We start from the raw sequence: 14,449 nt of genomic DNA, 5'->3' as shown, positions 1-14,449 counted from the left end.
TACTAAATATGTATGTTACTCAATCTAGCTCACTGTCCATTTCCTCATATAAATTAAATAAATTTTAACAAAAATCCTCTGTTTTGTGAAATCTAGCATTCTGAGCTCGGGAACCCTACCACTAGATGGCGTAGGTAAGCAGTGTTTGGGAATTAAAAGTGGTTGGTGAATCATGTAATCATTAATTAAAAATTTTTTTCTAACTCTAATCTTTAAACTCTCTTAGATTTTCAGGTTGAATGAAATGGATCACTAGAACAAAGTCACAAAATATAAAGTGAAACATACCTAGAATTTCAAATCTGGTGAGAAATTATAGATCCTACATTAGTAGCACTCATTTGTTCTTATCATAAGAGGATTCCCCCCCAATTTTTTTTTTTTAATTTTATTTATTCCAGTGAGAGAGAGACAGAGCACAAGCAGGGGGAAAGGCAGAATGAGAGGGAGAAGCAGGCTCCCTGCTGAGCAGGGAGCTCTACGTGGGCTGGATCTGAGGACCTAGAGATCATGACCTGAGCCAAAGGCAGCCCCTTAAACCGACTGAGCCACTTAGGCGCCTCTCTGGAGAGTTTCTGTAAGCAAGGGAAATTGGTTGCTTGAGACTTAACAACACAGTAAACTTTAAACCTCTTTGAAACACTAACTTTCAACATTAACTTTAAACCTCTTCAAGAATTTTCAGATTGTTTATTTCTTAAATCCTTTACTTATAAATTATACATATATTTTGTCTGTCCTTTAGATAGATAAGAATCAATATTATGAAATATAAACAACAAAGTAGAGGATTTTTTTTTAATTTCAAGAAATAAAAACTAAGCAGCCTTATTTTTCTCCCTTTAACATTGCTGTATCTAAATTAATGGAAGTTTCAAAAAAATAAAAATTTAAAAATAAATAAAATCTTTTAAAAAATGGAAAAAAATAAATTAATGGAAGTTTCACAAGTCTTGGTTGTAAAGAATCTTTATGATCACTTAGTTCAATTATTTTGATTTTATATAAGCAATACTTGATTTAGATTCTAATTTGGTGAAGGAAAGTATCCCATATCTAGAACAGAATAAGTGTTCAGTGTATGTTGAATGATTGGATGAATGAAATTTTAATGAGTGACATTTAATGAATTAAAATGAATGACATTTAATTTGGGTAGTAATTGTAGCCCACTACAATAATTTTGAGTCCTCATTTAGTTATCAAAAACTTAATATATGTCTTTTCTCTCTGAATTGGGGTTGGGTTGTCAGAATCATAAATTTCTTTTTTATTCTTGTGTTTTGGGAACCATACAGTCCTATAATGGGATTATTTCCACTAAGAAGAAGAAAAATAAATAGAATATACAATTCCTTATTTTAAGGATTTTATAATCTTATTGAAAAATGTTTCAGAAATCTTAGCAACATACTAATAAACCCAAACTAATGTATCACATTAGAAGTAAGTGCATAGTTATCTATGGGAATAATTATAATAAATGATCAAGAAAAAAATAGTAAGTACAAGTAAATAATTCTTGACAACCTAACTCTCTACTTCACAAGTGTAATACAAGCCTTTCAGAACCTTACAAGACTATATGCTTCATGAGGACAGCGACCATTACTGTTCATCATCATATTTCTTTCATAGAATAGCTTATTTATTGATCAGAGTCCTTGGGGAAATATATTTTATTTTAAAAATAAACTTGGAGGGGTGCCCAGGTGGCTCAGTCGGAGAAACTTCTGCTTTCAGCTCAGGTCATGGTCCCAGGGTCTGGGATTCAGTCCCACATCGGGCTCCCTGCTCAGTGGGGAGCCTGCTTCTCCTGCCCCCTCTTTTGTTTCCTCTGCTTGTGCCCTCTGGCTGTCTCTCTCTCTCTGTCAAATAAATAAATAAAATATTAAACAAACAAACAAACTTGGAAAAACATAAAGGTGATAAAGCAGCCTGTGCATCAATATTTTGTTACGGCTCTAGGAGAGAAGTCATCAGAACATGAGAGGTCTGTAGGTAGAGATCAGGATACTCAGAAATGCATAATATTGCTTAAGGACCAAGCTATATTGTGTCAAATACTTATATAGGATTTTTCAGAAAGTTTATACTAAGGATAAACTTAAGCTGTAATTCTGATTTGATCTTGAGGAAGCACAGAGAAGGATAACAAAATGCTTCTGAGTCAAGATTTCAGTATCATAGATACATATGTAGTGTGATTCCCAATGGCAGCTCATAAAAAAGGGGTAATGCATTGCTTAGAAGAAACTAAAACAGCAAACTTTTTCTTCACTAATATTAAAGATGGTAAATACCGCTCTAGAAGAAGCTTATTTAAGTATAAATGGTTAGAACCTTACATAGACAATAAATACTCTTGAATTTAAATTAGCTTCCCAGTCTCATTTAAATAAATGAAGAAGAAAGATTAAGTCTCTATATTCCTGTAGAAATATTCCTACTTTTGGAACAATGGCTTAGGAAAAACACCAGAGTAGTTATTTTATAATAATAGGTAAGTTTACAAAATTGTATCAGAAAGCACCTGAAAAAATTCAACCAACTTACTTTTTTTTTTTTTCATATCAATCAGTAGTAGGCCTCATCTTAGAGATTTTTTTCAAAACTTTAAAATACTGAGGTTTGCTTGGTAATATATAGAAGTTTTTACTAAGTACAGACTTAGCTAGGATGCTTTTCTAATTACTTGGTTCATTTCCTTCTAACACTGTACAATTCATTGAACTAATTTGTGTTTTACCTAGACTTTATTTGAATGTTTTCATGACACCAAGAGAAAAACAAGCCCTTCATGTGATTGAGTTGTACATGAAATAATCCAGTCAGACCCCTGCTTTGTGAAACCCTTCCTCCGCTGGGCCAGCAGAGCTTCAGGCCTCTACCTGCTGTCAGTCATAGCTGTTCTGCTTGGATCTCTTCTCCGTACTGGAGTTAACATAAACTTTGCTTTGGAGAAAAGGTTCTGTAACTAAAAACAGAGATTTGAAACCAGAAACTGTGATTTCTCCCGGGTCTGATCGGAACCAGAGCCCATGTCTAGTTACTTTGGTTGAGCACTTGAATTATAATTTATAGGGTTTTTTCAACTTGTCTAAATGCAGAGTTGTCATGTTTGGTTTTAGAACTAACTGTGGTCATTCAAATGTTTGCAAATTATAGTCTAAGATTTCACTTAATTTACCCTGTTGGAATCCTTTAAAAGACTTGGAATCTTTTTCACATGCTTAAATTTTTTTCCCCTGTGGGTCTAGATGAAGCTAATCTGTCTACATGGTGTCGACAAACACCACCAAAATTGTTAGTAGAGACTGACGAAAGTGAGAGAGAAGGGGAGTGGGTACGAGGTTTTTAAGGAAGTTGCAAATGTAACTAATGGGACTTTTCCCTGAGGACTAGGATGAAGGGTCAGTGTTCAGCATATGAAAATGCCCCGAGAGGGGAAAAATGAGTCCGTTTTTTTGTTACTGTGGACAAGAAGAAAATAATGTACTGTTCTCACATGAACTGCTTTTTGTATGTAATTCTTTGCCAGTTCCAAATTGGATTGGATAGAATTGGTTTCATTCTTAATAATTTGCATTTTAACCTGTTCTTTGTCCCATTTTTGTTTATCTCTGTCCCTGAAAGGAATGTAAACTATATTGTAGTCTGGTTGATTAGATCCCATCGCTGCTAGCTGTCCATGGGATAGATAGTACTGATATAGTTTCTGTAGATAACAGTCAAAGAGCTAATGAACTAAGGTCCGTGTTTACTTTTAGGGGCATCATCATTATCAAAGAGCGAATAGGTTATGCTACATGGCCTTGGGGTCTACTTTACGTATTTGAGTCCCTCACTAGATTGTAAGCTTTTGGGATTAGTAGATAAATTTCTCATCAGCATCTTCTTTTCTTTTCAACATCAATGCCTAGCAGAAGTTGTAGTTTTTAGAAAATCAAGTATTAGTTGAATTAATGAATTAAATAAAAACTTCTTTGCTGAAATTATTAAGAAAATGTAGACAGAGTTAGCTCCCTTAAGGATAGTGTTTGAACAGAAAAAGATTGTTAGTCTCTGTCCTGTTAGAAGAATGAGTTAGGGATGAAGCTTTTTTTTTCTTTTAATAGTACTTTATCTCTAGAAACACATTTAGTACCAAGTTTTACAAAATATCTCCATTATGCATTTGTTCTGATGGGATTATATGGCTAAGGCTATGTGGCCTTGAATTCAGTTATTTTATAGGCTATTTTCTTCTTATCTTAGTGTTTGCTGGACCGTTTTTCTCCTGGGATCCTCCAAGTCTGTATTTGTGTGGTTTGGGTCTAACTACTTATCATTTCCACCTTAATAGAGTGGCCACTTAGAAGAGATCATTGTTGGTCTGCAAGTATAAGGAATAAGAAAAGGCAACTTCTCTGCCCTTCTGACCTTATAGGGTGTCAGTTGAGTTGGTTGAAACACTTTTTTTCCTATCTCTGCTTTCTGTAGAGTAACTGAAGAAAATGGTCATAGTTTCCACACACCTCAAAAAGGACATCTTAGTGAAGGAACTGGCATTGCTGCTTCTGATGTTCTTGACACTGTTTCTAAACCAGTTCTTCCATCCCACACCATTCAAATATCAGAAGAGCAGAGCTCAACACCAACGCCGGTGAAAAAGTCTGGCAAGCTGAGGCAGCAAATAGATGTCAAAGCAGAACTGGAGAAGCGGCAAGGAGGGAAGCAGCTCCTCAACTTGGTGGTCATTGGTAATGCCCTTTGTTCCTCTGGATGGGTCACCTCTGCCTTAGCCTGGCCACTTCCTGGTGGCAGCATGTATACTCGTTCCCACTCTGAGTGTCTGTCTGGGTGAAAATGGACACAAGCAAGGAGGCATCACATCATAGTGCTTTCTAGTCACCCTGGGGAAAATAATGCCAGATTACCAAGGAGGTCATTAGACTTGCTTGTGGCATTTTCATTTTGTGACTGTTTTGAAAATGCCATGTCTTACTGACAGTTCGAATGTCCAGAAGTCAAGGAAATTTCCCCCCTCTCTAAAGAGACTCTTTTTTTCTCCATTTACTTTAACTATCATTTGATAAAAACTGGTATTTATTACTCTAAACACTGACGTGAACTATTGGAATACATATTCATGTAATACCTCAATGTGAACAGCGTCTGGAAAATGTACCTAGTATTAATCCTAAATCAATTTTCCTTAGGTCATGTTGATGCTGGGAAAAGTACTCTGATGGGCCATATGCTTTATCTTCTGGGTAATGTAAACAAAAGAACTATGCATAAATATGAACAAGAGTCTAAAAAGGCTGGCAAAGCTTCGTTTGCATATGCATGGGTCTTGGATGAGACTGGCGAAGAAAGGGAAAGGTAGTCACTATATTTCAAAATTTTTAGTTTGAAATGATATATAGTCTTTTAAATAAGTATATAGTATGTGTTGAATATGTATGAAACATGCCCTGAAATATTTTAGAAACTTCTTTTAGAGAAAAGCTTTTAATTGTGAGGGAAATATTTTTATTATAGTTTCATTATATCTACATACATTTTCTACTCTTCCAAATTCTATGAGAATAGTTGAAAAGAATGTTTATCAAAAAAAAACTTAAAAAAAAAAAAGAAACCACACACAGGAAAATGGTAATAAAAAACCTTAATTGTTCTGTGGGAGAAGTTTCAGTTGTCCCCCCTAAGTATTTGTTAAATTGACTTGATTTTGAATTAAAATTATGAATAAGACTAAATTTTATATAAGGTAACTTTAAGGGAAGGTAACTTTTTGTAGTAAACTGTCTTCTGTCTGGAATTAAAATGACCAGTAAATTTAAATTATCAGACTTAATTCATCTTTATACTTTCTGTAGTATGTTTTTATGAGATAGAATCAATGAACTAGTAATTAGATCTACTTCCTACAATAGAGATTTAATCTAGTCAGTTACTGTGCCCATTGCTAACTCTGCAGGAGAGAACAGCTATTCATATACCCCAGCCAAAGTATTTCTTTCAAAGTATTCAGAGTGGTTGTTTATATCATGTCACAACTGTCAGAGATGGGGGAACCAGTGGCACCTTTGTCAGAAAAGAATGAGGACACCTAGTAGATGAAATGGCAGGTATATCAACTGTGTCAAAATAATGACTGAAGACTCTGAAGTCCTCCCAAAAGTCCTAAATCAACAAAGAAATTATTCCATGTTCCCTATCTTCCTTCTGAGTATAATTAGAGAATATATTTGGATTTTCATACTTTAAAAAAAAAGTGTGTATTTATTTTCTTGGGGAGTCTTAAATAGTCTACATTATAATATATAAGGTAATTCTCAATAAAGGGGGTCATAATATTCTTTAGCTTTTTTGATAAACAGAATTTTATGTCATGGTGGGTTTTTTTTTTTTTTTTTTCTTATAGGTGGTCTTTTTTAGTCTATATCACATCATAAGTTTCTTTTCCAACTAGTAAGGAAAATTAGTTGGCTGCAAATTTTTGGAACATGAATGTTCGAAAACAGTGGAATTCTTGTATGATTCAGTGTTAGAAGACTAAATAATTTCTACCTACTAGGTTACCAAACAGATTATTAAAATATATGGCTCTTTAGTTATATTTATGTCATCTGTTAAGTGGGTAAAGAGAACAGTAAAATTTAAGTTAGAATAACTTAACTTGTTAATATCTGAGTTGAGCTGGCAAGTGAGCTAATTATCTAATTCCTAGAATAGTCAGTAATTTTCATGGGGTTTTTTATTTTTTATTTTTGATAATACATCTACTGGTTGGCTGTTATTTTTTGCTTCTGGTAGTTTTCTATGCTCAGCATGATGCAATTTTAGAATATTCTTTGGTTCTGTAGATAACAGATACGTCTAGATACCTAATAAGAGTTTTAACTCATCACTGTATGTTTCTTCATAGTATTTCAAAAATACAGTGTGTTACTTATCCCACCATGTTAAATATTTATAAGTTGTCTCTTCTCATGTTGATCAGAAATTAGTAAAGTGAGTGACATTTTTATATCCTTAGGGTTACAAATGTAGACCAGAGCTGGCTCAAGAGTATATTCTGGTCAAAACAGTATAGGGAGGAGCTCAGAATAAGTCTTAGTTCATCAGTATTCTGGGTGATTATTTGAGGATTTTTAGAATTAAGCATCATTTCCACCAAGTCAAATGGCCCATTGTTTTAGATGAAGCTAGAATGACTTGATCAGGGAGACCCACAGTTACCTCAGCACTCTGCTAGGGGAGACACATAAATTACTTTCATTGTCAGAACGCTTGGCAGTAAAAGGGATGGCCCATCCATTATTCTGGACTGTTTGGGGCAAACCAGGATAAATGATTACCCAGTTTATTGCCCACCCGACTTCCCTTTCCTGATGTCTGGAAAGACTTAGTACCTTTGTAGACTCTTCCTGGGCTTTCTTATAAACCGAACCTACATTTTTGTGGCTAAGAAGCGGTACTGTGTTTGTTGGTCTCCAAGAAAGATGAAATGGGATGTGAAACAAACTGCTGTTTATCTTCCTCAATTTTTTTAAAAATTTGCTATCTCCTTTGATATTTCCTTTTTTCTAACTGTGTAACATACTGATCTGCCTTGGAAATGAAAGTTTATAAGTTTATTTTTATAATTAGTGAAGCATCTACATATGAACATGAGGGAAAACTGCCTCCTGATAGTAGTCATTCTCCACTTTACCTTCTCTGGTGTGCAGTAGTTACTGTTTCCTCCTCCAGAGGTATCCCCATATATCTTTCTCTGTTTACAGTCTACCTAGCCTTTTACCAAAAGAAAAAAAAAAAAAAAAGAAATGGGAAATAATCCAGCATTTTGATTAAGTTCTTGCGGTATCTACAGCCTTATTTTAAAGACACAACACATAATTTTGTTAACAGCAGAAATTCTAGCCCCAATTGGTAGCTTAATTCATCAAAATAGTAGACTGTGTAATAAAACTCCCATTATTTCTTAAGAATTTAGACTGTCATTTAGCCCATATTATTAAATAATTTAGTCCATAGCACTGATAGTATTTCTATAGTGTGTTCTAACCATTTTATGTTTTCTTTAAGGGGAGTAACAATGGATGTTGGTATGACGAAGTTTGAGACCACAACCAAAGTTATTACGTTAATGGATGCTCCAGGCCATAAGGATTTCATTCCAAATATGATTACAGGAGCAGCCCAGGTATTCAGATGTTTCCTGAATTATACTACACTGATTGTACATGCAGTTTCCTGATGCTGAGCTTATAATTCTAGGATTAGAAGTTCTAAAATATTTTGAAATTAAAAATTTTAACTTTTGAAAAAATTTGAAAACATAAAGATTATATTTTTATGATCTTATTGGTCCTATATAAAACTTCTTTAGTTATTATATAACTATATATTAATTATGTATTACTATATATTATATATATTATATTTTTCTAGTTATTATATAAAAGCCATGAATTTCTTACAGTAAAAATACTGGCATGGTACTTGATGAAACATAGCTTTATATTATATTAATGAGCTGGAGAGAATGTTTCAGTGTCTGCCTTTTCACTGCATTTATTTTCAAGGCCTGTATCTTTTAAAAGCAGAAACAGTGAAGCTTGGGAGTTTTGCCCCTGTGGTTTATTTACTTTTCTTGGAGGATTAAAAAACAGTTGCAATTTGTAGAGTTATATAATTCTTTTTTTTTTTTTTTGTAGAGTTATATAATTCTTAAGGATACTGAAAAAAAATCAAAGATAATAACTTTAAAAAAATTAAAACAATGAAAGTAGCACTGTACATAGAGGCCACAGCTTTTTTTTCAATAAAAAATGGAAAATATAAAGAGTTCAAAAGTTTGCCTGTGTCGCTTGGCAGAAAGTGTGACTTAAGCAATTGGCATTTTCGGAGTTCTTAACATCTGTTTAAAGGGAATGTTAATACGAGCATTCATCAACCTAAAAAGGATGTTCTATAAATAAATTAGAATATTTTGAAGATGAATGAGAAAATATTCTATTTCAGGAAATTGATATATAATTTCAAAATAATAATTTAAGATCCAGGGACTGAACAAGATATTGAAGATTAAAAAATATCCTTCTTGATTGAGTACCAAATATGGGCTAGACACTATATGAGGTGTTTTGTATACATTTAGTTTACTCCTTGTAAAGAAGGTGTATATTATTCCTATTTTATTTTACTTTTTTTTTTTTTTAAAGATTATATTTTTAAGTAAACTCTCTACCCACGGTGGGGCTCGAACCCACAACCCAGAGACCAAGAGTTGCATGTTCTACCAACTGAGCCATCCTGGTGCCTCATCCCTAGTTTAAATTAGTGTACTTACCATTTCATGTACCAAAGGAAACAATGTATTTTTCCCTTTGTTTCATTGTGTATGTGTGTGTTTTCATTCAATGAATACTTGCTGAATGCCTGCTGTGTGCCAAGGACTATGGTAAGCAATATAGGGGTATGAACTAAGAAGCACATTTTGTTAATTTAATGGGAGAGGGAAATATCAAAACAAACAGTTACAGTAAAATGTTTTTGAATCCTAGAATCTTAGACTCCAGAATAATCATAAAGATCATTTATTCCAAATGGCTAATGGAATTAGGATAGGAAAGGATTTCAGAAATTATCGAATTGAATTTTATTATATGACAAAGAAATGGGCTGAACATATTAGGGAACTTAGTGTGCAAAATACTGGGGTGGGCTTTTAGGGATACAAGCTAAAATGTGCAATATGCTGCTTCTCCTCAAGGAAATCACATAGGAAGGTGAAACATACAAAGATGAAAGGTTAACACATATGTACCACAAGAAGTATATACACAGTATACGTGATAAGGAAAGATCTCTTTGTCATGCTAAAAGCTTCCTTGAAGACCGGTAGGCATTTGAGCTCCCAAAGACAAGCTGCTGCAAGAAAAAAGAGAAATTGCCCCCCAAGATTTTGGAGATGGTAATGGGAAAGAGAATTAGGAAGAGTATTTATTGCCTTAGATATCTTAATGTCAATTCAATAAATTTCAGGTTTTTTTTTGTTTTTTTTTTTTAGATTTTATTTATTTGCCAGAGAGAGAGCACAAGCAGGGGAAACAGCGAGAGAGAGAAGCAGGCTCCCCGCTGAGCAAGGAGCTTGAAGTGGAACTCGATCCCCGGACTCTGGGATCATGCCCCAGCCGAAGGCAGATGCTTAATCAACTGAGCCACCCAGGCGTCCCAGTGATTTTCAAATTTTAACCTAAGAAAATAAATACAATTTGACAGTTATTAGTAAAAACTGATTAGGAGGAGATTTACAGTTATTGAGCCTAGGATTTGGAAGGTCAGGGCAGGGTGCTTTATATAAACTACACTTACTCTTAAGTGTTTCTGTGAAGTGAGCAATTTTTTTTTTCTTTTTAAGTTTTCACTTACATTCCAGTTAGTTAAGATATAATGTAATATTATTTTCAGGTGTACAGTATTGTCATTCCACATTTACAGCAAGATTAAACAATTTACTGGAGGTGTGAGGCCTCAGTGAGTACACATGAGTGAAGCAGAGTCAGTTTCCAAATGGATTGCTCCAGTTTGTGCTCTTAACCAAGAATTCTTATTCAAAGAACTGGATCTCATTGAAGAAATTAGGGTTCAGTGTCTCAAGTCATGAAGGATTGGAAATGAATGCTGAGTTTAAGATGAGAAGAAAGGCAGGAGTATTTGGGTAAGCAAAAAGGAATAGAAATCATGGTGTAAATTGCCCCACCAGAGTATGTGGGTGGTACTTCTAATTTAAAGTTCTGTTCAGAGCAAAGTATCTGATAAATTCTTTACTTTTGGACCATTTTATTTCTCATTATGGTGAAGATTATATGGCAATATATGTGAAATTCTTTAAAAACTCGATAGCACAAACTTTAAATGTCATTGAGGAAACAAGGAAGAGGAAAGCTATTTTGGAGACTGTTCAGAAGACCAGAGCACTTCCTGTGGATGGAATGTAAAAGGATCCTTGAGAGAGCGATAATCCAGTACCAGTCTGAGCTAGCTCTGGAGGGCACTGCTAGAGTTCGTCATTACATCCTGGATTATAGAAAAACAGATTTCTGTAAGAATAGGTAGGCCTGCAAGGCAAAAACCGCAAAGGGGGAAAAAAACAAGAGTCCTCCTTTCAGGGATGTCCTGACAGGGCATTGACAGAAATACTTGATGAGGATGAAAGTAGAGGGACACCTGTGATTGCACAAAGCATTCTCTGCAAATTTTCAAAGACTGCATCCACATGATGTATGTGGAGTCACAGAAAGAAGTATCAACACAGGGTGCCTGGGTGGTTCAGTCGGTTAAGCGTCTGCCTTTGGCTCAGGTTGTTATCTTGGGGTCCTGGGATCGAGCTCAGCATTGGGTTCTCTGCTCAGCGGGGAGCCTGCTTCTCCCTCTGCCTGCTGTTCCCCCTGATTGTGTGCTCTCTCTCTCTCTCTCTCAAATAAATAAATAAATAAAATCTTAAAAAAAAAAAGCATCAACATGAAAGAATAGTGGGAACCCATAAAACTAGTGTCAATAAGGCTAAAGAGGAAAAGGAACTAAGGCGAAGGCTAGCTTACTTCTTTCTTTGTGTGTAAATGGCGTGTGAGAGGAAAAATGTCTTTCACCTCATTCTCAAAATGCTCCAGAAAGGTTCAGAACCTTTGTTAAGTTCTTTTTCTCTGCCTTAAAGGGTGAATGTGCTGTTTTTGGAGGACTCATTTGTTCACAGTTTTTCATTATCGTAAATAGTACTCTGGTAAACATCCTTGTTGGTTTATAATTCTCTAGGATAAATTCCAGGAAATGGAAGTGATGGGAAGCAAAATATATATAATTTTAAGACTTGATACTTACTGTGAAAATGCCCTCCAGAAAGCTAGCTTCCTCCCTTAAACAGGCGGTGCTGTGCCTTTGCCTGTAGTAAATCATTCTGTCTTTTAAGTCTTGCTTATGTGATTTCTGAAAGTGGGAGAAGGAAAGAATATGTTCATGTATTTCTAATGTCCTTTGGTTTCTAGTGAATTTGAATTTTTTCATGTTTCTCGGCCATTTGTATTTTTTGAGCAAATTGTTTGTACCCTTTAACTATTTTTCTACAGAGCTGTGTCTATTTTCCCTGTTTTAGTAAAGTTCATATTGATTATAACTTTTACAAATATCTGTTCCTGTTTTATTTATTTATATTTATTTTACTTATTTTTTATGTTTTAACTGTGTTTATGTATTTCCTTTGCCTTGATATTTTAATTGGTATGTAATCAAATATGGGAATTTTTAAAATTTTTTATGTCATTATTTTTGGCCACCTGCTAGTATTTTTTTTTATATTTAAATTTTAATCCATCTGTATAAGTCTTTTGTTTGGTTTGCTTTGGGGCTTGGGGTCAGGTTAAAGTCTACCTTTAAAGTCTGGCCATAGTTAATCAACTAATCTGTCCTTTGAATTAAAATGCTGTGATGTTATTCCTAGTTTTGATTATTTCTTCTTTCTTAGGCTGATGTAGCCATTTTAGTTGTGGACGCCAGCAGGGGAGAGTTTGAAGCTGGGTTTGAGACTGGGGGACAAACACGAGAACATGGCCTCTTGGTTCGCTCTCTTGGAGTCACCCAGCTTGCGGTTGCAGTCAATAAGATGGATCAGGTATTTGAAGGCAAATGAGCATTCCTTTCATTTCAGATGTTAGTTAAGATGTTATCCTGCCCTATCGAGGACCTCAGAGGTCACTAGAGTACATCTTATCAGTCTAGTGACCATATTTAAAGAATTCATGATCCTCATATTAAATACATAAGATAGAAGTAATTTTTAAGCAAAAAGATGTCTTCTCTAACTTCCAACATTAATTTTAAAATCTTATCCAAAAACTAATGATGTACTATATGTTGGCTAATTGAATTTAAATAAAAAAAAATCTTAAAATTGTTTTTAGTTATAAAATAATACACAATTTAATTTAGTATAAAGAAACCTGAAATAACCTATTTTCCAACTCCCCCTTTCCCTCTGAAATCTTTTGACTTTTCATTTTGCAGATCCATCTGTTTATTTTTATATGTAAAAATATTTTTCTTCATAATGCTGTGTTATGTTATGTTATCTGTTTTGTTATCTCCTTTTTAAAAAAATGATAATGTTCTTGTGCATGTTTCCAAGTAATTAACTTTTGTATGAACAGGTGGTTTTTATAGCTTTTTTCTAGTCTGTTTTAAAGATATATGTAACTTAGTCAAATAATCCCGTATTTGTGAATATTTCCAGACGTGTGTGTGTGTTATGTGTGTACTTAGAAAAAGCTTATTCTTTGGGAATTTCTGCACCTAAGGTCATATGCATTTTTAGGACTTGCTATATGTATGATCAAAATGCCTTCAAGAAAAGTTCCAGTTACTTACTCTCAACACATATAGTATATGTACTTACCCGAACATTTATTAACACTGCTATTATTAAGTGATTATTTTCCAACTTGATATGCAAAGCATGTCTCTTTTTTTGTTAACTTGAATGTTAATATTTAAATATACTTTATATATTAACCATTTATGTTTTTAATTTTGGAATTATTTATATAATTCGCTCTTTTTAAAACTTCTCTTAGCAATTTTTAAATATAATTTATTTATTAAAAATATTAGTCCTTTATCTTGTCTTAGATACTTTCCCAATTTGTTATTTTACTTTTCATTTTGTGTGTTTTGACATATATTCAAATTTATAAGTATTTTCTTTTGATTCTTTTATGATTAGGTACTTTCTTATCTTACCCTGGGATCAGATACTTTTTCACCTGCATTTTTCTACATAGTTCTTTTACAGTATCATGATTACATACACCTTTTATTAGTTTGAAAATTCTCAAATACAGAGAATAGAAAAAAGGAAAGAATAGTAGAAAGAATTCTATAATAAATACCATATTATACCCATTACCTAAGATTCTCCTATGTACTTGATGGCATCTTTGTCTGTCTACTCCGTGTCCACCCATTAATTCATCTTATTTTGACAAGAATTTCCAAGTAAGTTATGCCTTGTTACACTTAACCCTAAATACTACAGCAGGCAGAGTTCATATCACATATACATTTTTAGTCTCTTTGGCTTGGGGGGGTGTATCAATAATTTTATTTTACTTCAGTAGTTGGTCTGAGCACAGTTTAATAAATTATTCACTCTGTCTCCTTAAATTTGAAATCACTTACAGCATATACAAAACATTCTGTGTGTATTGAAGTTTGTTTCTGGGCTTTCTGTTGTAGGAAAAGTTATTTTTAGATGATGTTAATAGTAAGATCTCATACTCTGAGTTTAAATTTTAATAGATTTCATATTTAATAGATTTTATGCTTATATTTTACTGTCTTGCTTTACATTTTATTGCAGAAATTTAAATTTTATATATAGCATGGTCTGAAGTGTAGTTTT

General features: G+C 33.7%; 1 protein-coding gene across 1 annotated transcript in view; it reads left to right on the top strand.

The window, feature by feature from the left end:
• Positions 1-14,449, top strand: part of LOC111147527 (HBS1 like translational GTPase) — an 84,333-nt gene that overhangs the window by 49,781 nt on the left and 20,103 nt on the right. Inside the window, exons 6-9 of the mRNA XM_022503590.1 lie at positions 4,483-4,742; positions 5,202-5,367; positions 8,080-8,197; positions 12,518-12,664. Coding sequence (XP_022359298.1) covers positions 4,483-4,742; positions 5,202-5,367; positions 8,080-8,197; positions 12,518-12,664 — 691 coding nt within the window. The remainder of the gene's footprint in view (positions 1-4,482; positions 4,743-5,201; positions 5,368-8,079; positions 8,198-12,517; positions 12,665-14,449) is intronic.

This window comes from Enhydra lutris, unplaced genomic scaffold, assembly GCF_002288905.1.
Source record: "Enhydra lutris kenyoni isolate GAN:26980312 unplaced genomic scaffold, ASM228890v2 scaffoldscaffold17, whole genome shotgun sequence".
NCBI classification, from domain to species: domain Eukaryota; kingdom Metazoa; phylum Chordata; class Mammalia; order Carnivora; family Mustelidae; genus Enhydra; species Enhydra lutris.
Note: the sequence above shows the minus strand (reverse complement) of the source record. Positions and strands in the feature narration are given on the sequence as shown.